Genomic DNA, 27,722 nt, shown 5'->3' on the forward strand with positions numbered 1-27,722 from the left:
TCTGCTCTTCTGATCTTCTTCTTCATGATTTGACTTGAACTGAACAATAAAAACACATTTATTCCAGTATTTATTGATCTGTTCATGTTAGTTGATGACAGTCAAGTTGTTCTCTGTTAGTTCTTGTTGATTCTCAGTGCATTAACTGATGTTCACCAGCACAACTGTGCATTAATAATGCTTCAGTAAATGTCTGATCACTCTCATTCATCAGGAGTCAGTAACTAGGATTCATAAATGCTCTACAAGATTCATTTACTGTTCTGAATTAACATTAACGACAGCTTAATGTAGAGTTTGATCATCATAAGACACACAAATACACCAACAGTAGAGTTAAATCTCAATCACATGTTGAGTTTTCTCCATCACCAACACACACTTGATGACATTAAAGCTTTGAGATTCTGATGAGTTTTTCAGCAGTTTTTCTTCTATAACCAAGACCACACACACACTGTGACGCCTGCTGCGCTGTCATTTGTCTGCCGTGTCTGTCTGTGTCTGTTTTGCTCCCTCTACAGATGCGCTGTAACATTGCGGGGCATAATCAGGTGGATGGGGAACACCTGAGTCTAAGTGAGCGCTCCTTTATCAGCGTCCTGCCACTGTTTGGGAGTCTGATTCTTCCGGCTAAGGGTTGGGACGGAGACCAGCGGCGTGCGAGTTGGCGGGGCGTTCTTGCCTAATGTTTGATCACAGTGGGCTTAAATAAAACTTTTGTAACGTGATTTTTGGCTTCCCCCTCTTATTTTTTACTTGTTTCGCCCCGAGGGCGTAACAATTGGGGGCTCGTCCTTGTGAAGACTATTTTTGCGTCGATCGGTTTGTTTTGGTTAGATTTTCGTTTGGTAAGTGTTTTATTTTATTATTATGTTTTGCTTTGATTATTAGCTTATTTTGTTAGGAGGGGGAAGTAGTGGTTGGCAGGCAAATTGTGGTCTCCGTCCTGCCCCACCCAGCAATAGTTCGTCGAAAAGACGTCGAAAAGACGACATTGTCAGACGTCCAAACAACGTGGAAAACAGGTGGGAAAGTGAAAGACGAAACTACGTCTTTTTAACGTCGTCGAAAAGACGTAATTGTAAGACGTCCAAACAACGTGGAAAACGGGTGGGAATGTGAAAGGTGAAAAGACGTCTTTTTCATGTCGTCGAAAAGACGTAATTGTAAGACGTCCAAACAACGTGGAAAACAGGTGGGAATGTGAAAGGTGAAAAGACGTCTTTTTCATGTCGTCGAAAAGACGTAATTGTAAGACGTCCAAACAACGTGGAAAACAGGTGGGAAAGTGAAAGGTGAAAAGACGTCTTTTTCATGTCGTCGAAAATACGTCAATTTTAAGTCGAAATCTGGTTGTGAGAAATACCTTTATAAACGTTTTAGAAAATTCACATAATTCAGAAATTCAACATTTTGTTTAAAAATATTATTTATTAGCCTAATATTTGCAGACAAAAGTAATGACAAAACATGTATTGGTCAATTTAACATTAACAACAACAAAAGCATCAGATAGTGTTTTCAGCTCTGCGTCTGCCACCGCCAGACCGTGCAGGTGATCTCTCAAGGCCCTGTAAATTCGGTGGCTGTTGTGTCGCAGTTTGGCTGCACCTGCTATAACAAAGAAAAACTCTGTTTTAGTTGATATAATGCACATCCTTATGTGTTATTTTAAGAAAATTAACGTGACATTCAAATAATAAATGCTATTTTGACTGCATGATACACACGTTTTTGTTTAAGGACACATTTCACTTAATTTAACCATACTTTTTATTGTATTATTATTTATTTTTAAGAAATGGAAAGAGATGGCAAAATACACACATCCTACTCAAGAAAAAGTGATACTGATGCCTAAAACAACTCTGGTAAAAGTTGAAGTAGCCTACTGACTGCACTTTTGTAGTCAAATATGGCCTCAAACACGTAATAAAAAAAAGTTTCTATTACTACCTGTTTTTCATGCAGGTAACTAGACTCACATCCAGGCCCGGCGCCAGGAATCAGAACTGAGGGGGCATTTTTAATCCATAGGGGGGCACTAGACCTGGTGGCTGATTTTGGTCTCTCTTGTTCCTTTCATTTAGGCTATTTATTCACATTTATTATTACTTTACTTTGTTACTGACCTAAGGCAGTATTATACGTTTTAATAGTAATATTAATATGCACATTGTCGCTATTACTGATTTTATTAATGATGGTAATGCAACGATACCGCTTATTAATGCAGACGGATCATGGCTTCAGTGCCAAACGAGTGCTTTAAATCATATGTTTTTCTCCTTATTTATTTCAATTTTATTTCAAATAGCAGGCATATGAATGTTTAAAGTTTAAGGTAAAGACGTCAAATTATGCCCACACATGCAAGCTGACCCACGATCAGACTATTCGTATAACCGGTAAATAAATATAAATCAGCTTAACCGAGTCATCCCGCTTTGCGGAGCCTATTATCCAACCAACATCAGTGTTAGGGAAAAGCTAAATGTTACCCTGTCATTCAAAACAATTACTTCGTTACATTTTAAGGCATTAGTGTAGCCAGAAAAATACCTAAAAAATATGCCTAAATTCAGTTATTACCGTGAAAATTTGTTTGGCACGGATAACAGGCAACTTAATAGGCTATAAAACTTTTTTCATCATTTTAAATGTAAAAAAAAAGATTTATCTTAGGCTATCGTAAGTGTATTTTTTTTTTTTCGTGATATTGTCTGCTTGTCATTTGTAAACCATCATTAACCATTAGGTTACTAGGCCTACCCGTCATTTTATTTATTAATTTATAATAAATTAACATTTTTAGTTATTTAAATTTTAATAACTTGTTTTCAGGTTATTTTTATTTTAGGGCCATGAGCTACAAGTCAAAACAAATTCGATATGCTGTAATATATTTAATGTTGTTTAATTTTGCATAAGCAAATAGCAGTATAGCCTTAATTACACATTTTTAAAAGATTGTGAGAGGTTTCTCGGTTGATCCGCTGTAATTGCACTTAAACACTATATACCTATTCCATTTATAACACTGCAAACTTGACTTCGCAGGCTGGTCATCTTTAAATGCAAAAGGCATTTATTATACCTAGACTTCTGCTGCATATGGGATGTTTCTCTACACAACTGTAAAAGTGCGCTTTTTAGCAATGTCAAAATGAAAGCAAACATTCAAAGGGCTATGCGTTGTCAATTTTAGCTTAATTGTAATCATAGTAATAATAATATTAATGAATAAATTAAAATATTATTTATAGTGTAGCCTACTGTGTGACTGTGCAGTGAACTATTTATTTTTATTAAAACATTTTATTAGGCTACATCTTCCCGAACAACTAATGTGAAAATGACTGGCAGTTGAGTCTCTGCTAAAATTTATTTAACAGCAAATTTCTTCTGCGTTTCTTCCTTTTAGAGCTCAAGAGAGTTGTGTTTAAAGATTTAGTTGACCAAAACATGTAATTAATTAAGCTGAACATCTCATGTCACCCACTTTTCTCCCCTGTGAGTTGAGTGCGCCTCCATCGCCGTGTCCACGTTTTATTTTCGGGCGCACCTGACCTGACGCGGGGACCGGATCTCTGGACTATAGGACTAGCTTTAATCTCACAATTTTCATAATTTAATTGCTATATATATATATCATATATTTTAAAATATTTAAATGTGTGTTCTAAAGGTTGGAACGACGGGAGAGTTTGTAATTAATGACAGAAATAATTTTAAGTTTTTACTTATCCCCCTATGCCCTGTTAATTTAGAACAATATAACATTTAAACATTGAATGATTAAAAATAAAAAAGCATTAAGATCATCTCTCTTAGGTGTAATTTGCTTTTTACCTATATTTACAGTTTAGTTTTAGCGATCTTCATATTTACAGTTGTTCTCCCTTTGCAGTGCACTTTAAAAACACTGATGTCATTTTGAACATAGCCTTAAGTTAAAGCTATATGTGACCTATTATTTAAAAGCGGAATTTATGTTACATCTCCAAAGCTTGTGAAAACAAAAAGCATACGTGAATTCTTTTGATTTATATAGGTTATTTATTAAATATCTGTATGACACGGGCCTGCCGGTTAGAACTTTCTGCTCTGGTTTACAAGTGTCAAATTGTAAAAGTAGACTTTTCTAAAAATAAATAAACAATACCCTACTTATTATTATTATTATTAATAGTAATAATAATAATAATAACAAGAAGAAGAATCTCCATTATCATCATTAATATTATTATTAAAAAATTTAATTTCTAATACACAAAAATAAAAATAATAGTTATTATCATCATAGTCATCATTATTATTATTAATATTATTATTATTAAATTATTTTTTTTAAATTTCCTAATATATAATAAATATTAAATTTAATTTTATAATAAATCGCCTAGTATTTATTTATTCATAAGATTTATTTGCAGAATCTGGGGGCAACACAACTAATTTATACATGCACCTTTAACGCACCTACTTGATGTTTAACTCTGGGTGGGTTGCCGGTAGATAAGATCAATAGCCATAAATCCGCAATGCATACTCTCATTTTAAAAATCACGCGACCATCATCTTACAATTTTAAATAATAAATAATCTTATTTATTAAAACGAGTGATGAAGCAATGCAGCGCCATTAATAAGCCTAGCCAACTGCAGAGAAACAAAGCAACCATTGCGGCATCCGCAGTGATTACTTTTTCCGAAGTTCAGCTCTTCTTTTTTGCACTTGTTTATTATGCGTTTATTGTTAAAAAATCAATAATGAATAGGCCGACAAGAGTGTATTCTGTGTGTGTGCGTATGTTATCACTGAACAGAAAGTTGCTTTGTCTGTCTGGCAATATTTCGGCTTTTAATCGAACGAAAAGTTAATTTAGCTGAGCCAATATTTTTTAAAAAATGCAGTAAAGTAACTTTGACATGAGGCCACACATCGAATCTGGGGTCTGATCTCATCTCGTTCTCTCTCGCTGTCATCCAGACACTTGATACAGACGCCACACAGTCCCAAAACGGTACCAGCTGACAGGTAGAATAGCTGAAGCCTTTGCGAAATCTGTCAAAATACAGCGCTTAAATTAACAGGCATATGTCTTTGAGCCAAAAAAAGTCTTTCTGTAGGATATGTAAAAACGCAAGAGCCAGTGTAGAAGTTGTGTCGCCTACTAATTATATTTATTCTAATAAAATGAAAACCAAAATAAACAATTCATTGCATTTTTTGTTTGATAAAAATATACAGAAACGAAAAAAAATCAAAGGGTGGCTAGTTTTTATTAATGTGTTTTAATATTAATAAAAATATGCTCAGCCTATTTAAGCTTAATGGTTACACCGCCAATAAATGTCTCAGTCATTTAAAACATGCAATTCATAACACACCAGCAGGGCTGCGTTTCTCAAACAACTCACCACTGCACTATCATACGATGCATTGTTTGGGGAAAGAACTATGTAGTGACGAATGTTTCCCAAAATTCTCTGTCGCTTACCCATCTCTTGAACCACGTTAGTTATAGCGTAAAAGGCCCAAATGTTTTAAACCTGGAGAAACTACTTTTTTAAAAGAAGAACCCCATCATTTATTTGTGCAAATAATATTGTTTTACAAGCACGCATTTAAAATAAAAATACTAAAAATATTAGTTTTGCCAAAAACATGCACTCGCTTTTTATATTAACTGACATATATATTAATGCCACATATAGATCCAATGTTTCCTTTACTAATAATATTGAGAATGTGACATACTAAATCAAATCACTTACAAAAGCTAACACGTATTCTATATTCATATATTAATCATATGAATAAATGAATAATGAGGCTGTTTATTATAAAATGTATTTTTTATTATATATTAGGAAATGAAAAAAATCCTAATTTCATCATAATATTAATAATACCAATGATGATCATGATGAGGATGATGATGTCTGAAAGATAACATTATTAGCGTGAAAAACAAATTATATATATATATATATATATATATATATATATATATATATATATATATATATTAGCAATAAACTGTAGTATGGTTCAAAAACATATTTTTACTATAGTTTTTTCATGCGAGTAGCTTACAGTTGTTACGTCAATGGCAGAAAATATATTTCAGTTCAGTAGAAAACTTATTTCTCCTTTGTATTATAGTATCAATTAAAAAAATGCAGATTTCCTTTATGTCTCACATTCATATTTTTTATTTCCTGCTCTCCATCTTAATTTTATGAGTCACCAGAATCTCTTGATTACACCCAAAGTTCTGCTGATAATTTTTTTTTGCAAGCATTCACTTTAATAAGTCAATAACAGATTATTAATATCCAATTAAAGATCATTTCACCAAGCTCATACCACAGTGCTAAAAAACATGATGCTTTTGATTTATACAACTAACAATCTCCCTAATAGAGCATGTGCTGACTACTGACAATTTGTAAAGGTAAAAAATAATATAAGTACTGTTCAGTAACACTCTTTTTACTAATACGGTTCAAGTATAATTGAATAAGACTCCCAATTTATGAATAGTTAACTGGTAATCTGGAACCTTCAACCTTCATTAAAATCTAAATTGTTAAAAAAGTTATATTACTGAATAAAAAAAGTTAATATATGGACAACTAGTATACATTTGTCTTCTTTTGATACACAATTTTAAACATGTGGTTAAAAACTTATCTTAATTAATGGCTTAAAATGATCTTTTATATTTTTTTGGTAGGCCAGAGAAAAAGTTGGCAGGACAAGTAAAAATCTAATTCTCATTCTCATTAAAATTCAAATGTGCATGGTTTTAAGACAATTACTTTGGATTATATATATATATATATATATATATATATATATATATATATATATATATATATATATATATATATATATATATATATAATGTTTATAATGTAGGTAAAATTTTCTTTTACAACCCGCAAAGTACCGCATAGGTACAGTGAAATTACCGTGTACTTTTCTGTACGTATTGTATAAGTATAATGAACGTATGTGTAGGTATGTGTAGGTAAGGGAACAAACTGTAATGCTTGGGTAATAAGGGGGTAACAACCAGATATTCAGCATGAAATCTACCATGTAAGTACAGTGAAATAACGGTGTACTTTTCTGTACATAAAATTAACGTTTGCGTAGGTACACTATATGTACAGAAAAGCACGCCGATTTCACTGTACTTACGCGGTACTTTGCGGATTGTAAAAGAAAGCGTTACCGTCATGGGTGCTGTTGTTTTACTACAGTAATACCTTCAGATTCTGCGCTGCAGTGGCGCCTCACAGCAAGAAGGTCGTTGGTTCGAGCCTTGGCTGGGTCAGTTGGCGTCTCTGTGTGGAGTTTGCGTGGGTGTCCTCCAGGTGCTCCGGTTTCCCCCACTGTCCAAAGATATGCGGTACAAGTAAATTGGGTAGGCTAAAATTGTCCGTAGTGAATGAGTGTGGATGTTTCCCAGAGATGGATTGAGGCTGGAAGGCCATCCGCTGCATAAAAACGTGCTGGATAAGTTGGCGGTTCATTCCGCTGTGGTGACCCCAGATTAATAAAGGCACTAAGCCGAAAAGAAAATGATTAAATGACTGAATGAATAAATGAATGAATGAATACCTTCAGAGAACATAGTAGTCAGTGATCAACATAAGCAGAGTGTGGTGTAGTCAGAACTGGAACAGAAGTCTAAGCGCACACGATGATGTTTTCAATTGGAGATTCCAGCGAAACTGCCATTAAAAAGTTATAAGAAAAATAACATGTTAATCAGTATGACTTCTCACTTGGTATCTACTATTACAAAGTACAATTCCATTAATATAAATGTCCAATCCACAGTATCTGTACCATAAATTAGCCACAATTTTGACTCCTCACTCAGTATATTAAGTTGCATGGTATTTTGTGAGAAATCCAATGATCTTGTTTGGATTGCATTTCCTTGTGAAATTATAAAAAGCTTCATGATATAATTAAAAAAATGAATGCGTTTACAAACATTTTTAAAGATACTTTTATGAGTAAACTGCATTAACGTGAATCGAAAGAGAAGGATGTAGACAAAATTATTTTTAATAAACAGGAAAAAAAAACTTACACCAGAACATAGCACAGCAATCAGAAAAAAACAGACAAGCATGGTTTGTGAACAAAGGAAATCAGAAAAGAATGAAACCACAAAGAATTAACTTGACTAGCGATAGGGTAACGTTAGACAACTTACGAAATAGCAAAGCTTCCCCATTGAATGCTGCTAGCTTCTCTGGCGAGGAGACCATCACTAAATTTACAAACAGAGCAACAAAACCGTGAACCGACAGCGATTCACTTTGTTAGGATTATTACATGTTAAAAAATGTTAGCTCGATGATAAGCACCATTAATGCTATTTGCGAAGTGCTTAATTCTTATAACGTTATAAGTTAGCCTTTAACGTTATAGCCGGAGCAATATTTTATGCTCATTCCAAGTCGATTTAACAGATCATCTTATATTTTTACACAGGTTAGAAAGCAATGAAGACATAAAATTAAGTAATTTTGCTGAAATCGCCAAATAAATAACCAAAACAGCTATTATTCATTAGCTGCTGTCAATGACCTCGTCACTACAGGGCGACATAAAAACGTATAAAGTGGTTAAGTGTTCATTAAAAAATTATTATAATGTAAAACGTTACACATCTAAAGTTCAATTCAACATAAATTATAAGTAAAACGACAAATAAAACATGTGAAACGTCGAATATCGTAACTTACTTACCTTTGATTACCGTTCCGCCCGTTGCTTGTGTCCGTTATTTAATTCAAATGATGAGCCCGCGCACGCACGTCAAGCTGACTCGCGCAGAAGAGTTCCTGGCTGTGTTCTATTGCCACTTATCCCCCCTACGGTCTATTCATTTAGAACATTCTAACATTCAAAGTTGGAATTATTGAATATAAAAAAGCATTAAGATCATCTTTCTTGGGTGTAATTTGCTTTCAAACTATTTTTACAACTCAGTTTTAGCGATCTTCATGTTTACAATTGTGCTCCCTTTGCAGTACACTTTAAAAACACTGATGTCATTTTGAACACAGCCTCATGGCGAAAGCTATAGGTGACCTTTTATTAAAAAGCGGAATTTATGTTACATCTCCAAAGCTTGTGAAAACAAAAAGCATACGTTAATTCTTTTAATTTATAGTAAGTTATTTATTAAGTATGTACTGTATATGAAATGGGCCTGCCGGTTAGAACTTTCTGCAGTGGTTTACATGTATGAAATTGTAAAAAAAGACTTTAAAAAATCCTAATAATAACAAATACAACAACAACAACAACAATATTATTATTGTTATTATTATTATTATTATTATTATTATTAATATTAATTATTATTAATAATAATAATAATGATAATATAAAAATAATAATAACAATCATAATTATTTATATTATTATTATTATCATATTATTATTATTATTATCAAAGTATGATTTTTTTCATTTCTAAAAAATAATAAATATTACATTTCATTTTATAATAAATAGCCTCATTATTTATTTATTTATTTATATTATTTGTATGATATTAGAATATAAATAGAATATATAGAATATATAGAATTATAATTATTTTTTTATTTAAAAAAATATATATGCATATAACTATAATACTGCTAATAAAAATCACATATTGGACAATTAAAAAAATATTTTAATCCTGATTTCAATGTCAAGTGATCTTAGCATTTATAGCAAGTAGAATGTTTGGCTAAAGAAATTGTAAAATTGTAAATTGTTACTGCCAATTCAGTTACAATCTAGTAATTACCCATAAGGAGGTTTCTTGCTATGATTTAGTGTTATTTTTACACATTACTAAATTCATCCATATTGTAAGTTTACAAACAATATAAAAAATCTTTGTATTCCCTAAATTAAAACATTTAATCATTTATGATTGGCAAAAGCTGAATTATAACAAATAAATAAGATACTGGAAACAATTGCAGTTTTAAAGAGCTTTAATTCTAATATAATTTACCTTTACTTTTAATGTCAAACATATATAGAATCCCCCATATTGTTTTTAATGGATATAATAAAATTTACAATAATTGTAACTAGTTTTTCACAATGCTGGAATTTTAAACATTGAAATGATACCTTCAATAAATATCAACATACCATTTTCTATATTTTGTGATAAAAAAAAATCTTAATGTTATTAATTATTATTTAATGCACTAGAGCCAATGGACATCAGTATTTTTATATTATGAACAAATTTTTGAATAGCAAATCTTTGCATATTATTCTACTTGTTGGTTGTAGAAAATATATATGATCATTTAGCATTATCATAGCGCTCTATGCCTATGTGTGTGCATCGACCTGCACTCTAAAACTAAAATTGTTTAAATATTTATTTAAAATTCATTATTGAATCCTAAATTTTCCATTTTGCATTGCACTACTGCAGTGAACAGTTTAAAGCATCTAGTATGTTTTTGACGTTTTTCCCTTGTCAGTTGAGGAGATCACATATGATAATTTGGCATATTTAAAAGGGAAAAGGACAACACGTCAATCGACAGCACTTTACACTGATTTCAAATCATAATGAAATGAGTTCAGTTTTACTGACCTCTCGATATTGTTCACACAGGTCAGGGACACGCAGCAACGCGAGTAAGAGAAAAGATCAAAGCAAAGCAAGAGAATACTTTATTTACGTTTTTCATTTTAATATATTGATTGTAAAAGAGCCTGGGTTTTTAAAACCATGTTTTTTGTTTTTAAATACACTATATGCTTTCTCAACTATGAAACACATCACGAAAAAATGTTGTATTGTTGTTGTCTGGTGAGTGGGCAATATGAAAAAGCTCCCCCGAGGTAAGAAGGAATGAAGGTATTGGTTTTTATATTGATGTAGAAATTAATAACTTGTAAAATAATTTAACCTTTTAATTTATTTGTAAAAATATGTATTGATGAGCATCCTGTTTAGCCTATTGTTACAGCAAATAGGATTATAGTACATTTATGATTTATTAATAATAAGATAAATAGATTAAATCATAAAAGAAAATGGCATTATAAAGTGTATTACGATTTTGTTTTTTTCTACCCTATTTTATTTAATCTATTTTTTTTACGTTGATATACTTCAAATTTAAATTTACATTATTTGTTACAATCTTTTGCCTTATTAATAAATCAACTTAAATGAAAAGTATATGCATCAGTGCATGAAGCAGAAGGGAAAATAGAGAAGGAGTTAACAGCAGTAACGTCGTTATTTGTTTGCCATTATTGAAATGTAATGGCACTAAACTGCTATATAAATATATTTTGCATTCTACATTGGACTGGAAAAAAGCAATAGATGTAAAACATTTTGTAAGGAACTTATGTAATTCTTTTTAACCATATGTTCAAGTCTGATACTGGGCTAAATGTGGACCAAATCTGACGGGCAAAACAACCACGTCGATATTGGTCTATGTTTAGACCAAATCCGACGGACAAAACAAAGACCACGTCGATATTTGGTCTATGTTTGGACCAAATCCGAGGGGCAAAACAACCACGTCGATATTTGGTCTATATTTGGACCAAATCCGACGGACAAAACAAAGACCACGTCGATATTTGGTCTATGTTTATACCAAATCGAACGGGCAAAACAACCACGTCGATATTTGGTCTATGTTTGGACCAAATCCGACGGGCAAAACAACCACGTCGATATTTGGTCTATGTTTAGACCAAATCCGACGGACCAAATACAGACCAATTTTCGACGTCGAAATTTGGGCTAAATAAAGTCTATGACGGGCCGACTTGATTTAGCCCAAAAAACGACGTCGAAATGACGTCTCGTGCTGGGTGGGTATAGCTTAGAATACTGTACAATGTTTAATAACAATTATTTTAGTGTCCATTTCATTCAGCATATTTAATATTGGGGGAGTCCACATCATTTGACAAACTGTAAACCAGGGTTTCAGCAGGTTTCTTTTTATGACATTTTTAAGACCATTATGAATGACGTTTTAGACCCATAAAGGGATAAAGCTAAAGAATTTTTTAAATGGTCCAGATGGAAAAGATTTTTATTTGCCCCATTAAAAAAATAAATGAAAAAAATTATAAATTATATATATATATATATATATATATATATATATATATATATATATATATATATATATATATATATAACAATAATAAATAAATAATTTTTTATATGTATTTTAGATATTTCTAGCTAAAGATTTTAAATTTTGTGTTTGATTTTGGATCTTAAGACATTTTATGACGCAGCGGAAACCCTGGTTAAACACAATAGCCCTGGTAATTAGTTATTATAATATTGATGTACTTCTAACTCAGATATTATCTCTGAGAACTAGTAACAACTGCTAGAAACAAGTTTAAACCCATAAAGAAGTTGATGAAAAAAAGAGAATTGTGATCAACGTGACGTATGCAAATGGAAAGTACTAAGTCAACACTACGGGGCTGCAAGATGGATTTAATTAAAAGCTGCGCACAATTTTGCCCCAGCCTATGTCAGTGAAGTGAACTTATTAGACTTTATTTAGCTTGTAGACCGTTAAGATCACCAGTTGATGACCAGTTTTTGTCTGTCCCTCGGTCTCGCTGCAAATCAAAAGGTGATAGAGCTTTCTGTGATAGAGGTAAAGTTGGTTTTATATTCACACATTCGTTTAGAAGTCTCTATATTGTTTACAATGTTACTTTGACTATTAGATTGGAATGAGCATGCAAGTGTGTCTTGAAAACAACATTGACACTGTTTATTTGATTGTGAACAATGTACTTTGATAGTCATTTGCTGCTAATATGATTTTACTCTTTAGAGTTTGCAAATAATACTTTTATAAAAAAAATAATATTATTAAGGGGAAAGTCAGAATGTGCTATTATAAAACCAACTTTACCTCTATGGCTCTGGAACAGTCTCCCTCTAAACATCGGGATTGCTACATCATTGGATGCTTTTAAATCTAACTTAAAGACTTATTTTTACTTCTTTCCTTTGAGTGACAAATTCGTGTTATTTTTTTATTTGTATTTTAGTATTACTTTTAAACATACATTTTCCTGTATTTTAAATACTAGTTTTTTTATTTTATTGTGTAGTTTATTTTATTGTAAAGTACTTTGGATCAACCACGGTTGTATAAAATTGTGCTCTATAAATAAAGTTTGCTTTGCCTAAAGTGGCAAAAAAGCTAAACAAAAGACTTTTATTTTGGCGTGACGTGACGTCATCAGGCGGCGCCGCTACAGCGCGGTGATTCAACTGGAGAAAGGTTTGCTTTAAAACTTTTACAGATTTAACCCGATTTAAAGTTAAAGTACTAAAGTTTTAGGATTGTTTATACGATGCTAAATTATGTTCTTGGTGTTGGAAATATTATTTTAACCCTTTATACAACATAGTACTATTTTATTCTCAGTAATCGAGGGCTATTGTTTGAATAAAGTAACAGAAAAGTGTGTAATACGTGTTTTAATGAAACGTTTTACCTGATTTATTTTTGTTGTAGCAACGGTAAAGTGTGTAATGAGAGTTTTAGTGAAGGTTTAATTTATTAAACAGCATGATGTCAATCTATTCTAAGTATACATCACTATATATAAGAAATGGAGTACTAGGTTTCATCAGCTCATTTTTGGCTATAGTTTCTTGCTCAGACTTACCTGATTTCTTTTTGTTAATTACTCTCATATAAAGAAACTGTTGAAGCAAGTGCTGAAGGGAAGTTATTTTGTTTCTGTTCATTGTTTTATAAATTTTAAACAGAACATTTTTATTGTTTTGTTCATTTTAAAACAGGATAAAGTGTCCAAACACAGAGAAAAACTCCTGCTGAAGCGACTGATCTCCACACTGTTATAAAGATGGCCTTTATTAAAGAGGAGAGTGAAGATGTGAAGATTGAAGAAACATTCACAGTCAAACAGGAAGATCTGCAGGAACAAACAGGTTGGTTTTCATTCTCAAAGACCAACTCAGTCATTTGATCCTCATTCAGATATATTTTAATAAGAATACTAAATTAAATCCATCTTGCAGTTCTAAATGTGTGCTGCCTAGTTCTCCTTAATTCACATAAGCACTCATTGAAAGACAGGAATGAGTTTCTTTCGTTACTTCTTCTCATGTCTTTTGTCATTCATTAATGGGGTTTGCCTTAGGCAAAGTCCATTCTTACAATTGTGCATGGCTTATTCTTATTATTATTCTTCTTCCGTACGTTTTTCGGCGCGTAACTCGTCCCGCAGCTTTCGTCCCAGACCCTTGAAAGTGGCCTCAAATCGTGCGGTCTTATCGGGAATGGTGTGCTATGACTTTTATAAGGGGTCGGGGGTTTTTTGGCCCCGCAGGGGCCAAAAAACCCCCCCAAAAATCCCATAGACTTAACATTGAGCCGAACTTTGACGACTCACAGCGCCGCGTGTGAATTTCATAGAAAAATGGGATTCACAGCATCTGTAGAGGGTTGCAGCCTAAGTGAGAACATACCTTGCAAGGGGGTAAAAGTTGCACCCCTGGGGCTCTAGGACGTCCCAAAGTGCTCCCATTGACTTACATTGGCCCCATTGACTCCCATTCATTTTTCTAGGAGAGCACTAAACGCGCCGCGAAATGGGACGACCTTTTAGGCGTTATAGCGCCAAGTGTGAAATTCGTAGAAATATGGGATTCGCAACATCTGTACGGGGTTGCAGCCTGTATGAGAACATACCCCAAAAAGGGGTATAAGTTGTACCCCTGGGGTGCTAGGACGTCCCAAAGGGGTCCCCATTGACTTTACATGGCCCATTGACTCCCATTCATTTCTTGACTCACGTCAATCACATTACATTGCAGTGTCATACAGACTTGGGGGTTGGCTAACTTCACTGAGGCAACCAATCAGCATCTCAATATGATTTTGAAGCTCACAAGCCACGCCCCCCCAAACCACTTAAAGACCCCTATTAAGGTGCCCCATTGACTTAACATGGGGTGGGATGTCCCATTGCAGATCCCATTGACTTCCATTATAAAGGTCACACATCTATAACATTACATAGGAGTGTCATAGAGACATGGGGGTGGGCTCATCTGACTCAGACAACCAATCAGCATTGCAATATGATAATGAAGCTCACAAGCCACGCCCCCAAACTGGTCCCATAGACTGCCATTATAACTGGCCTACATGCATATCTTTGCTTAGCAGTGTCCTATTGACTTGGGGGATGGCTCATCTGACTCAGACAACCAATGAGCATCTCAATATGATAATGAAGCTCACAAGCCACGCCCCCAAACTGGTCCCATAGACTGCCATTGTAACTGGCCTACATGCATATCTTTGCATAGCAGTGTCCTATTGACTTGGGGTTTGGCTCATTTGACTTGGACAGCCAACCACATTCAAGTTCACTCTGTAACCTCGCCCATAGCAACAAAACACAGTACCCTAGCAACCGTTCATCAACAGCTATATCTCAGCATCGGAACATCGTAGAGACTTGGGGATTGGCTCGTTTGACTCATGCTAGCAAACGGAACTTCCTATATGCTACACATGCTAGCAGTGACTAGCTACATGCTAATATTGACTAGCCATGTACTGTAACTTGCTAGAAATGCTTACTAAGTATAAATATTTCATCAGGCATGTATGTGAGGCTTGCCTAGTAACCAACCAGGGTACCCTAGCAACTGCCTAGCAACCACCCAAATTACCCTAGCAACCGCCTAGCAACCACCTAGCAACCGCCTAGTAACGCCTTAGTAAGGGCCTAGCGACCACTCAGGACACCCTAGCAACCGCCTAGCAACCGCCTAGCAACCACTCAGAACACCCTAGCAACCGCCTAGCAACACCTTAGCAACCACCTAGCAACCACTCAGGACACCTTAGCAACCGCCTAGCAACACCTTAGCAACCACCTAGCAACCACTCAGAACACCCTAGCAACCACCTAGCAACACCTTAGCAACCACCTAGCAACCACTCAGGACACCCTAGCAACCGCCTAGCAACGCCTTAGCAACCACTTAGAATACCCTAGCAACCACCTAGCAACACCTTAGCAACCACCTAGCAACCACTTAGGACACCTTAGCAACCGCCTAGCAACACCTTAGCAACCACCTAGCAACCACTCAGGACACCCTAGCAACCGCCTGGCAACCACCTAGCAACCACTCAGAACACCCTAGCAACCGCCTAGCAACACCTTAGCAACCACCTAGCAACCACTCAGGACACCCTAGCAACCGCCTAGCAACACCTTAGCAACCACCTAGCAACCACTCAGGACACCTTAGCAACCGCCTAGCAACACCTTAGCAACCACCTAGCAACCACTTAGAACACCCTAGCAACTGCCTAGCAACACCTTAGCAACAACCTAGCAACCACTTAGAACACCCTAGCAACCGCCTAGCAACCACCTAGCAACCACTTAGGACACCTTAGCAACCGCCTTGCAACACCTTAGCGACCACTCAGAACACCCTAGCAACCATTCAGAACACCCTAGCAACCAAAACAAATACATTGTACCCCATCGATTTGCCACGCAAACCCCATTCACATTTCCTTTAGGAAATGTACAATTCTAGTTTTATATATTATTAGTCTCCCATTTTCTTTACCTTCTTAAGGTTATTGCTTTTCTTGTTCTCCTACTGTTTGTAAAGTGTCCTTAAGCACTGGCACTATATAAAATAAATAAAAACAATAAATAAATAAAAAAGTTTAACTGAGCTGAGGATATTTGACTTACAGTAATCCCATAGAACAGGGGTGTCCAAACTACGGCCCGTGGGCCATCTGCGGCCAGCAATTAGTTTTGTGGCGGCCCGCGAGGCTTTTTATAAATATTAATAGAATCTGGCCCGCTATACAAAAATAGACGTAATTCAATAAATAACCACCGGGTGTCGCTATTACATGCCTTCAATTAGGCATTACTTCTTGCTATGAAGTAAAACTAACCAACCAAACTGAAGGAAACATAATTGATAATCTATTTTGGCAAGCCATGGCGCACCAAGAAAAAGGAAAATCAACAGTCAGTGCAAGAAGTTTCAGTCACGTTGGGGCAAAGAATTTTTCTTCACAGAGGTCAGCGGGAAATGTATCTGTTTAATTTGCCAGGAATAAGTTGCAGTAATGAAGGAATATAATATTAAAAGACATTATGAAACAAAACATCAGGCCTTCAGCTCTTACACTGGTGCCGAATGAGATCAGAAAGTAAAACAATTAGCAGCGCCCTATCAGCTCAACAACTGCAGTTTTTTGTGCTATTAAAGTGCAAGAAAATTCTACACTGCACTGCAAAAAATGTTTTTTTTTATTTATATTTTTTGTCTTGTTTCAAGTCCAAATATCTAAAAAATCTTAAATAAAGGAGAATTTTCTAATTTGTTTTGAGAAATAATATGCCAATATTAAGTGAGTTTTTCCTTAAAACAAGCTAAAATAATCTGCCAATGGGTTAAGCAAAATAATCTTGTTTTTCCTTTTGACATAAGATTATTTTGCTTACCCCATTGGCAGATTAATTTGCTTGTTTTAAGGAAAAAATTGCATATTAGGGAAAATATTAGCATTTTATTTCTCAAAACAAGACAACTTTTTTTAAAGATTTTTTAGATATTTGGACTTAAAACAAGACAACAAAACATCTAAGTTAGAAAAGCATTTTTTGCATTTTGGCTAGTTATGAGGTAGCTCAGCTGATCGCACAGCACAGGAAACCCTTCACTGAAGGAGAATTTATAAAGGATGAGTGTTGCAACTGTAATTTGCCCAGCGAAGATTCAAGTTTTTTAAAAACTTAAGTCTTTCTAGAAACACAGTTGGACGACCAAAATAAAATAATTTCTTAATAAAATACATGCACACATCCATCCATCCATCCATATATATATAAATATATATATATGCGTGTCGGTGTGATGTATGTAAAATTTGGCCCGGGACAACATTTTTTTTTGCATCTGGCCCTCGGCCCAAAAAGTTTGGACACCCCTTCCATAGAAGATATCTGCTATTACAATGAGGGTGTTGGCTTAGTACTTTCCATTTGCATATGTCACGTTGATCACAATTCCCTTTTTTTCGATCAACTTTATGGGTTTAAAGTTGTTTCTAGAAGTTGTTGCTAGTTCTCACAGATAGTATTTGAGTTAGAATTACATAATTATTATAATAATTACCAGGACTATTTTAAACAGGGTTTCCGCTGGGTCTTAAAATGTCGTAAATTCCAAAATATAAATTTCAAGCTTTAAAAAGTCCTAAATTTACTGAAATATTGAGTTGTAGGTCCTAAATCTTTTTAAACAAGTCTTCATTTTCCTTTGTTCATGTTTTGCTACCCAATCCGGCCAAAACCCACACAATCACCAACAATCCATCTCAATAAAACTTTCCACTTTTTATTCAAAAAGGTCATTTTAACTCCATTTATCAAAATGGTTTAATTATTTACTAATGCACTATGCACTAATTTGAAATCTGCTGAATGAAATGGACTCTAAAGTAATTAATTATTATAAAACATTGTACAGTATTCTAAACTATATGATGTTGCTGTGGGACGATATGAGGGAAAAAAAATTATAGTGGAACAATAACATTTAGCATTGCACTGACTTCAAGTGGCCAACAAACTAGTCTAAAAATGACTTTTGCTGATTAAGAAATGGATTACAGCATGCTGATGATATGCAAAAAATTGTTAACCCAGGGTCATTCTAACTCTGGGTCATTCTAAGGGTGCTTTCACACCTACACTTTTGTTTCGGAACGTATCTCGTTTGCCCAGTTAGCGCGGTTCGATTGGCAGATGTGAACATGGCAATCGCGCTCTGTTCCGCGCCAAAGTAATCGCTCCGAGATCGCTTGAATGAGGTGGTCTCGGCTCGATTGAAACGAAACCTGGAGCGGTTCGATTGCAGTGAGAAAGTGATCCGATCCGAGCGCGGTTATATCACAGTGTTTTATGGATATGTAATAGGCTTACGGCTATATGAAGAGAGAGTTATGAGTAGGGCGGGAAGTTTCGTGAGTCTCCGGATGCCCGCAAATGAGTGATGATCTCCCGGTAATCTTGCGTCTCCCTCCCGGTCCTCAAATAGGCATCGTCGCACACCCTTCTCACCTCTCCTCACTGCATCTCTCCTCAGACACGTCACGCGTGCGCACCCTGTTAATCACCACCAAACCACCACCTCTCCTGACAGCTTAGCGGGACGCTGCAAAATAAACCCTGACACTGACCAAGGAGAGTTTACTCGCACGTGACTTGTTTTAGCTCTTTTGGTCCGTTTAGAAACTTTGCAGTGTGAAAGCGAACCGCTCCAAGAGCAAAGAGCAACAATGTAACATTTGTAATCTCTGTTTCAGGACAACTGAATCGATTCACAGGTGTGAAAGCACCCTAACTCTGGATAAACAGAATCCTGACCACCGTAAAACAGGAAGAAAAAGAAATTGTCTTTCTCGCCTCATTATGGATTTAGTTTCATCGGCTAGACACCGGCCTCACAGCTCCGTGAATGTCAGTACTGTCACTTATTGTTCTGCGATCGGTTAATGTAGCTTGTGTGAACGCTACTTGACTAAAATAATAGCTTTGCCACACAAAAGCTATTTAATTTAAAAAGTAGTGACGCTACCACCACACTACTGAGAAATGTAGATAAGCTAGTAGCGTCACTACTTGCAGCGACGCTACTGCCCAACACTGTGTGGTGGCAATATTTCTAATGTAGAAATATCTTCATTACTGATAGCCAAAGCTGTTTCAGTAACCAAAGAGGTCTCCAGTGTACAGAACTGCACAATAGGTGATTGGTGCTAATGAGCAGTTCTTCACACGGTGTGTTTGGCACCCCTCATATAGTAATCCAGGGCCGTAACACCCATCTGTACCTCGGGTACTCTGATTAGGTTTTTCATATAAATACTTGCGCTTGACACATTTGTTTCAGACTGTTATTTGCCTATTACATTCTAAATGATGTAAATTCTAGTACATAATTTTTAACTGTACCTTTAGAACCTTATAACAGCAATAAAAGCAGCATCGAAGCAGTCTTCTTTTAGTGATTCCACCTCTTCACAGAGACTGTCAGACTGATCTGGTGTATTAAAAAACTATTGTGGGTTCTGGAACTGAACAATAATGGTGTTCATGATGCTGGACATTCACTGGCACTAGATCCTCATCAATTTAAGAGTAAATCTCCCTTCTTTGCCATCCTCTGATGCATTTAGGTTTCGCTGCAAAATTAAATTTTTGCTGTAGAACGCGCAATGCGGACATAAAGAACCTGACTGATATTCTACTGGAACCATGTCAGCAGAGTTCATGCATATCCATAAACTATAACTTCTATGTCTATGTTAAGCGGTTTTGAAACAATTTACATTGTAAAAGCACTAGATAAATAAAGATTAATTGAATTGAATCTGCTTAAATGTGTACACATTAATGGACCAAACACAATATGATTTGATTTATTTTACATTTACTGTGCATCAAAATTACAGTGTGTGTAGCCAATGTTTCCAGTGTCTTTTCACTTTTCAGCTTTTGATGAGAGTTTTTAAGACTTGATAACAACTAGTGTTTTTTTCAGACCTAATTGAAGAGAAAGAGGAGAGTAAAGATGAGGAACATCATGTCAAAATTGAGGAAAAAAATAATTTACAGACTGATGGTATTTTGAAAAGGAGAGACAAGAATCGTTTCACCTGCACTCAGTGTGGAAAGAGTTTTGGAAGAAAAGGCGATCTTAAGATTCACATGAGGATCCACACTGGAGAGAAACCATTCACATGCACTCAGTGTGGGAAGAGTTTCAGCCAATCATCTCACCTTAATTATCACATGATGATCCACACTGGAGAGAAACCATTCACATGCATTCAGTGTAGGAAGAGTTTTAACTTTTCATCAAACCTTCATCGACACATGAGGATCCACACTGGAGAGAAACCATTCACATGCAACCAGTGTTGGAAGAGTTTCAGCCAAAAATCAAACCTTAATCTACACATGAGGATCCACACTAGAAAGAAACCATTCAAATGCACTCAATGTGGGAAGAGTTTCAACTGCTCATCAGACCTTTATAAACACATGAGAATCCACACTGGAGAGAAACCATTCACATGCACTCAGTGTGAGAAGAGTTTTAACTTTTCATCAAACCTTCGTCGACACATGAGGAGCCACACTGGAGAGAAACCATTCACATGCACTCAGTGTGGGAAGAGTTACAACCACATATCACACCTTAATCAACACATGATGATCCACACTGGAGAGAAACCATTCAAATGCACTCAGTGTGGGAAGAGTTTCAGCCAATCATCATCCCTTAATCAACACATGAGAATCCACACTGGAGAGAAACCATTCCAATGCACTCAGTGTAGGAAGAGTTTTAAAATTTCATCAAACCTTTATAGACACATGAGGATCCACACTGGAGAGAAACCATTCACATGCCCTCAGTGTGGGAAGAGTTTCAGTCAATCATCACACCTTAATAAACACATCATGAGCCACACTGGAGAGAAACCGTTCATGTCTAATCATCTTGTTTAATCCCACCCCTTTTGGCAGTGGCGTACAACAGAATTTCGCATACTCAATAGTGATAGGAAGTTCAGATTATTTTACTGACTCGGATCTTTGAGTCTCGTTCATCGAGATGAACAAATCTTTTTTCGAGTCATTTCGTTCATTTGGTTCAATTTGCCAAAATATTATTAAAATGTTACGAATTGCTTCCAAACACATCTACAACTAGCCCAGAAGGCTCATCCCTTCAACAAATAAGTCATAAATAGATTATAAGAAGAAGAAAATAATAATTCAATGTTTACCTGCTCTTTTGTCTATAGGCATTGTTGTCTGTTTGCTCAGCTCACCTCTTCATGTCTTTAAATGTCAGTGGTGCGTTCACGTTACAATGACAGTCACATATAATCTTAACCAATGTACACAGTCTTAGCCGATAGGAGCCATGATAATAAGTTCACCTTTCGAGTCTTCTGGTTCTTGAGTCGTTCGTTCATCATGTGACAGAATAACTCAAACCAGAGGACTCGAGAGTTGAATAAATCAATTCTTTTTTTTTTTTTTGGCTCTAAACGCATATGATTGGCCGGTGATGAACGAATGACTCAAACCCGAGGACTCGAGAGGTGAACAGATCAATTCTTTTTCTGGCTCTAAATGCATATGATTGGCATATAAATGCATATGTTTGGCTGTAGTCTTTCATGTGGTGAACAAACGACTTGATAGAGGACTCGAAAAATGAACTAATCTTGTCTCGCACTACACATTGTGCACATGAGCGAATTAATGAATCTTTTAGTTAATCCGAGTCATTCATTCATTTTGTCACATAACATGAAAGAAAGCACAAGAGATGAGTTATTTAATAAATCAAATAGTCTTTGTGAATAGTTTTCTAACATATGATGCTGCCAGCATTAGACACTTAAACACTGTTTATTTGTTGTTTATTGGTTTATTATTATTATTATTATTATTTTACCAGAAAAGCTTTTATGACAAATCAGATTACTTTATAAATCACGACAATAAAATAAGCAAAAGAAAAACAAAATAGTGCACATCAAGCTAGACTTTTTAATAAATAAAAACAAACAAGCTTAAAATTAAATAACACGTTTGTGCCATAAAATCTTTATATGAAATATGGCAACTCTTCCCAGTAGATGTTTTTATGAAACAGCAATTTAAGTGAAAGATATTATAAATAAAAAACAAAAGCCACAGAGCCTAATGAGCTTAACAATGAGCTTAACAACTTGACTTGAGAATAGAACGGTGCATTTAAAAAAATAAATAAAATTAAATAAGCTTTAAAACAACATTGCGTGGCTTTACTTGTTGGACTTGGCTTAAGGTTTGTTAGCATTTAATAACACAAGCTCTGAACCTTTGATAGGCTGAGTCTGTTTCTTCTTTTGTCATTAGTTGTTGTCGCAGGATAAAAGATGCTAAATGAGTAAATGCAAATGCAAACTATCTTTATACAAATATTAGACCAATACATAAAGTCTGCATAGAAAAACATTATTAAACAAAAAATGGAGTATAAATGAACAAACTACAAATCACTTGTAATTGTAGAATTTAATTAATCTATCGCCTAGCTGTTTGTTTTCAGATAGCAAGCCAGCAATATATATATACTAGATTTACACCACATATCCAGTAGAAAAAAGTAACAATAACTTAGTGACAATAGGACAGAACTTTTTTTTATTTCTTAGAAAATGCTTTTTAGGTACACATTGTTTGATGAATTTATGAAAAGTTTCAAATATGATCATATGATGCAACAAAAATTCAGTTTTACATAAATATTATTGACTGAGGTTCTCGTTGCAGTGTACAGGGGAACTACAGTTTAAGAATAGAAATGCACATAATAGTGTAAGGATGGCTATATCTCTCCATAATATTCAAATCTGCAAACTGTTATGGAACTCCACACGAGACAAGACCATAAGAATGGTCAGGCACTAAAACAATAAACTTTCTAATGTGAGAAGAAGATCAGCTAGAAAACCAGTTGTTCAGTTTGTCTCGATCGTGCATCCTGAGCCCCCCTCTTTGTCCTGGACTTTACCTTCTCCACCAGAGCAGCTCACTCACATTCCACACAGAATGTTTAAGTTCTTAATATGGTGTATGTTGTGGCTTTATATTCATGTTTGGTGTGTTTTTAAATGTCTCTGTGTGATTGATAAAGTGGTCTTAATTTCACTGTAATATTTTACAATCTCCTTTATATCAGTTAATTTGGGTTTTGACTTTGAAAAGATCTTTGCCAGATGCTCCACTCCAGGCAAAATGGTCTTCGCATCAACTCATGACCAGGCAAGAGTCTTAGTGAAGCTTTTATTGTCTTGAATTTATGATGATTTGAGTATTTAGGCAAAGGGTGCAGAATTGTCCGTGGGATCCTGTAGACAGGATACCCCATTGCAGGTTGTGAATCTCTGAGCTCTGCATCAGGACTTGCATGCTGCAATGTATTTTTTCATGGTCAGGTATTCCTCTTTAACTCTTAAATGTATATTTGAGTAAATGATGTTGTACAATCTTGATTGGCTTATTTTGTTTAATTATGTGAACTGCAATGGAAAATCTTTTTTCTGACAATTAAATGTAAAATTCTTGTTTAACTCTAATATCTCCTGAAATTATTTAAATCGAGTAGATTGTTAAGGCTGATGTTTCCGCAGCCTACAACCAGGATTAGTCATACAATCAGACTCAATGGATAAAGCATAGGCACAGCATTAGAGACTTGTTGATTTCTGACAATCACTGATGATATAATCTAGGGGTATGATATCATCTAGGGGCTAAATCAAACTTTCTTTAAGTATGAGCAAGCATGGGGCGGCCTATTGTTAATTAAAGGAAATTAGCTTATCTGCTAAGAATCGGAACTGGAGAAGATATGTCCGTGAGCAGATGAAACCTTTATACTGACTCTAAGTGACTTTGAGTAAACGATGAACCATTAATTGGGAACAAGGATTTATTAGGTTAATCAATCTAAATTAGACCTAATCATGACCTATAAGGTAATCAGCTTGAATTAGATGAATCTAAATCTAAAATTATTATAAATTGGAGTCAGATTAAAATTCAGAGCTAGAAACAAATTAAAATAAATTATAACAAACAAAAATATTTAATTTCACATGTGCTAAAAGGTTTACACGCATTTAACCTTCACCCATGCTGTTAGCTCCGTCATGGGACTAATAGATGGACCCTCACATGTGTGTGTATTTATATACACTGTTAGACCTTACCGGGCTTTTTTACAGTAAAATATTGGCAACACTGTTGCCAGCTACTCACTGTAAAAGTTTGGTTATAGTAAATAACTGGCAACAGTGTTGCCAGTTAATTACTGTAACTAAACCATTACAGTGAGTAGCTGGCAACAGTGTTGCCAGTTAATTACTGTAATAGAGCAGTAGTGGTAACTAACTGGAAACTGTGTACAGTTAATTACTGTACTGTAGTGTTACATCTCACAGCATTATATTGCATACAAATTAATAGGATGTCATATATAGTTATTGTAGTGTTACTAAAATTAATCAGTATTCTTAACTGTTATTAAAAATAGAAGGCATAATAAATTTTTAAGACAAATGTATTTTATAGTTTTAGCAGCAAACAAATATACAATATAAAATGTCAAACAAAATTAAGAATTCAGCAGATATGAATATTGTCTTACATATTACTGAGAGCCACAAGTCTGCACAGTAAGGCTGTGGTCACACTAACGTTTGAGCATGCAAAATTCTGTCATATGGCACTGCGAAAAGGAGTGGGATTAAACAAAATGATTAGAGCTTGAAAAAGCGAGCGACTGGTCCATAGTTTAAATTTCTGTCCAGAGAGGTCATGGTTTGATTTTTGATTGGTCTCAAGCAGTCACATGATGTGATTTCACAGGTCAGAGTTCCCCAAGCTTGAACTTTCCAATGCTGCAAACTGTGAAATTTTACGCATGATCTTGCATTCAAGGTTTGCAGCATTCACATGCGTATGAATAGAAGTCTATAGGGAGAATAGGGCAGTGTGACTGGGACTTTAAGCTGTAACACTAATTAAACACACCTGATCAAACTAATTAAGGCTTGTTAGAAATCTACAGGCAATGTTGAAGCAGGGGTGGGTACCAAACTGCAGTTCTTCAGGAATTTGGAGTTTGACCCCCATGGTATATTCATTAGCATACTTTTATAGCAACTACCAACATTTATCACAATCACATATCCAATAAAAAAGTGTGTTTGTCAAACACTGGCACATACTGTGTCAATTCTCAATAAAAAGTCTAAAATAATTATATTAAAAAAAATAAAGAAAAAAAAGTCGGCAACACCGAAAAACCAAAGGATTCAATCTTTTATTGCTATAATTATTATTTACTTTAAAAATCTCATGACAACAAACTTGTCTATTGTCTCTAATATAAATTCGTAGGTGGAAACATTGCTCTGAAAAATACTTAGCAACAAACTAACAATCTGGTGTGTGTTAATCAATCAGTGTGTATTAATGTCTAAATCATTATTTTCTGTCTTTAAAAATGCACATATCTGTAAATAGAAACATAAAGCATCAGAGTAGATGGGACAGTGATGGGTAATTTGTCATTTATTGTCAGTTACTATCTGTAATGGGTACAAAAACTAAGTTACTGTCATTTATTCTTTGCACTACTCAATTTCATACAAAGTCTAATCCTTTTACAGTAAAATACCGTTTCCTTTCATCACAGCAAGACACTGGCTATTTTACAGTTATTTACTGCATAATCTATAGGGTAACAGTGCAGTTATACTAGTTAAACACACCTGATCAAACTAAATCTAAAGGTAGTGTGTTGAAGCAGGGCTGGAACTAAATTCTGCTGGGCTGCGGCCCTCCAGGAGTTTACAGCCCTGGTACATAGCAATATTTCAAAGCAAGTGCCTACATTTATCACAATCATGCACATATTGTTGAATATAAACAATAAAAATATACAAACTTCATCCAAAGCAAAACATATATAAATAAATAAATAATCTGACCCTCATGTCATTCTAAACCTGTAGCAATAATAAAAAACACAACAAATAACCTGATTTTAAAAATTATTTAGGAAAGCCTTTATACTATATTGTTATTGCCAGTTTTACTTACTTCATTTGAAGTTTTCCAGACAAATTCATTGAATCTCTGCAAACATGTACATATGTGCTGTTTAAGATTTTTTTTTTTTAAATAACACATTTTTACTAGTTATTTAGCAAAATACTAATATTCAGCTTAAAGTGCAATTTAAAAGCTTAACTATAGGTCAAACTAGGCGATTAGATTAAATTAGATTTATTATAGGAAAAGTAAACAAAGTTATAGGAATTATTGTGACAATTTCTTTGCTCTGTGTGAATATTTTTGATGGCTGCAGTGAAAATCTGCTTATCACTGCAATGTCTCACTCACCCCTCAAAACTGACCATTCACATACCAAAACTGAACAGTAAATATATATATATATATATATATATATATATATATATATATATATATATATATATATATATATATATAGCAACATAAAGCATCAGAGTAGATGGGGTAATAATAGTTGAACAGTACTTTACCATTTATTATCACAGTAAATATCTGTAATGGTACATAGACTAAATTACTGTAATTTATTCTTTGCACTACAGAATTTCATACAAATGCTGCTCCTTTTACAGTAAAATACTGTTTCTTATCATTACAGCTAAACACTGGCTATTTTACAGTTATTTACTGCATAATCTACAGTAAGGGTTAACAGTGCAGTGGCAAAACAACCAACATAGACTAATTCTTTATGAAATTGCAATAATTCTCATAACAGTTAAAAATGTGTATGCTTTTGGCAATTTAAGTATAGAACAACTTTTTTCATAGCTTTCCCCTCATAATTGTCATTGATTTGTAAGGTTATTAGTCTTGTTTTATTATTATTTGGCCTTGTTACGATAGCCTGCCATCAATATCACCCTATTTTTTGTTT

At 34.6% G+C, this 27,722-nt stretch overlaps 1 protein-coding gene and 1 long non-coding RNA gene across 2 annotated transcripts; one reads left to right on the forward strand and one right to left on the reverse strand.

Moving 5' to 3' along the window:
* Nucleotides 1–953: 953 nt before the first annotated feature.
* Nucleotides 954–8,840, reverse strand: LOC137489461 (uncharacterized). The gene is made up of 4 exons (XR_012402762.1): nucleotides 8,789–8,840; nucleotides 8,250–8,306; nucleotides 7,288–7,755; nucleotides 954–1,617 (listed from the first exon to the last, which is right to left on the reverse strand). It is a non-coding gene; the product is annotated as an uncharacterized lncRNA (long non-coding RNA).
* A 4,468-nt stretch (nucleotides 8,841–13,308) lies between these two features.
* Nucleotides 13,309–24,318, forward strand: LOC137491232 (uncharacterized). The gene is made up of 3 exons (XM_068220375.2): nucleotides 13,309–13,362; nucleotides 13,890–14,039; nucleotides 20,715–24,318. The coding sequence occupies exons 2-3, from the start codon at nucleotides 13,955–13,957 to the stop codon at nucleotides 21,686–21,688; spliced, it is 1,059 nt and encodes a 352-aa protein (XP_068076476.1). The 5' UTR covers nucleotides 13,309–13,362; nucleotides 13,890–13,954; the 3' UTR covers nucleotides 21,689–24,318.
* Nucleotides 24,319–27,722: the final 3,404 nt, after the last annotated feature.

Source organism: Danio rerio, chromosome 4 (genome assembly GCF_049306965.1).
Source record: "Danio rerio strain Tuebingen ecotype United States chromosome 4, GRCz12tu, whole genome shotgun sequence".
NCBI lineage: Eukaryota > Metazoa > Chordata > Actinopteri > Cypriniformes > Danionidae > Danio > Danio rerio.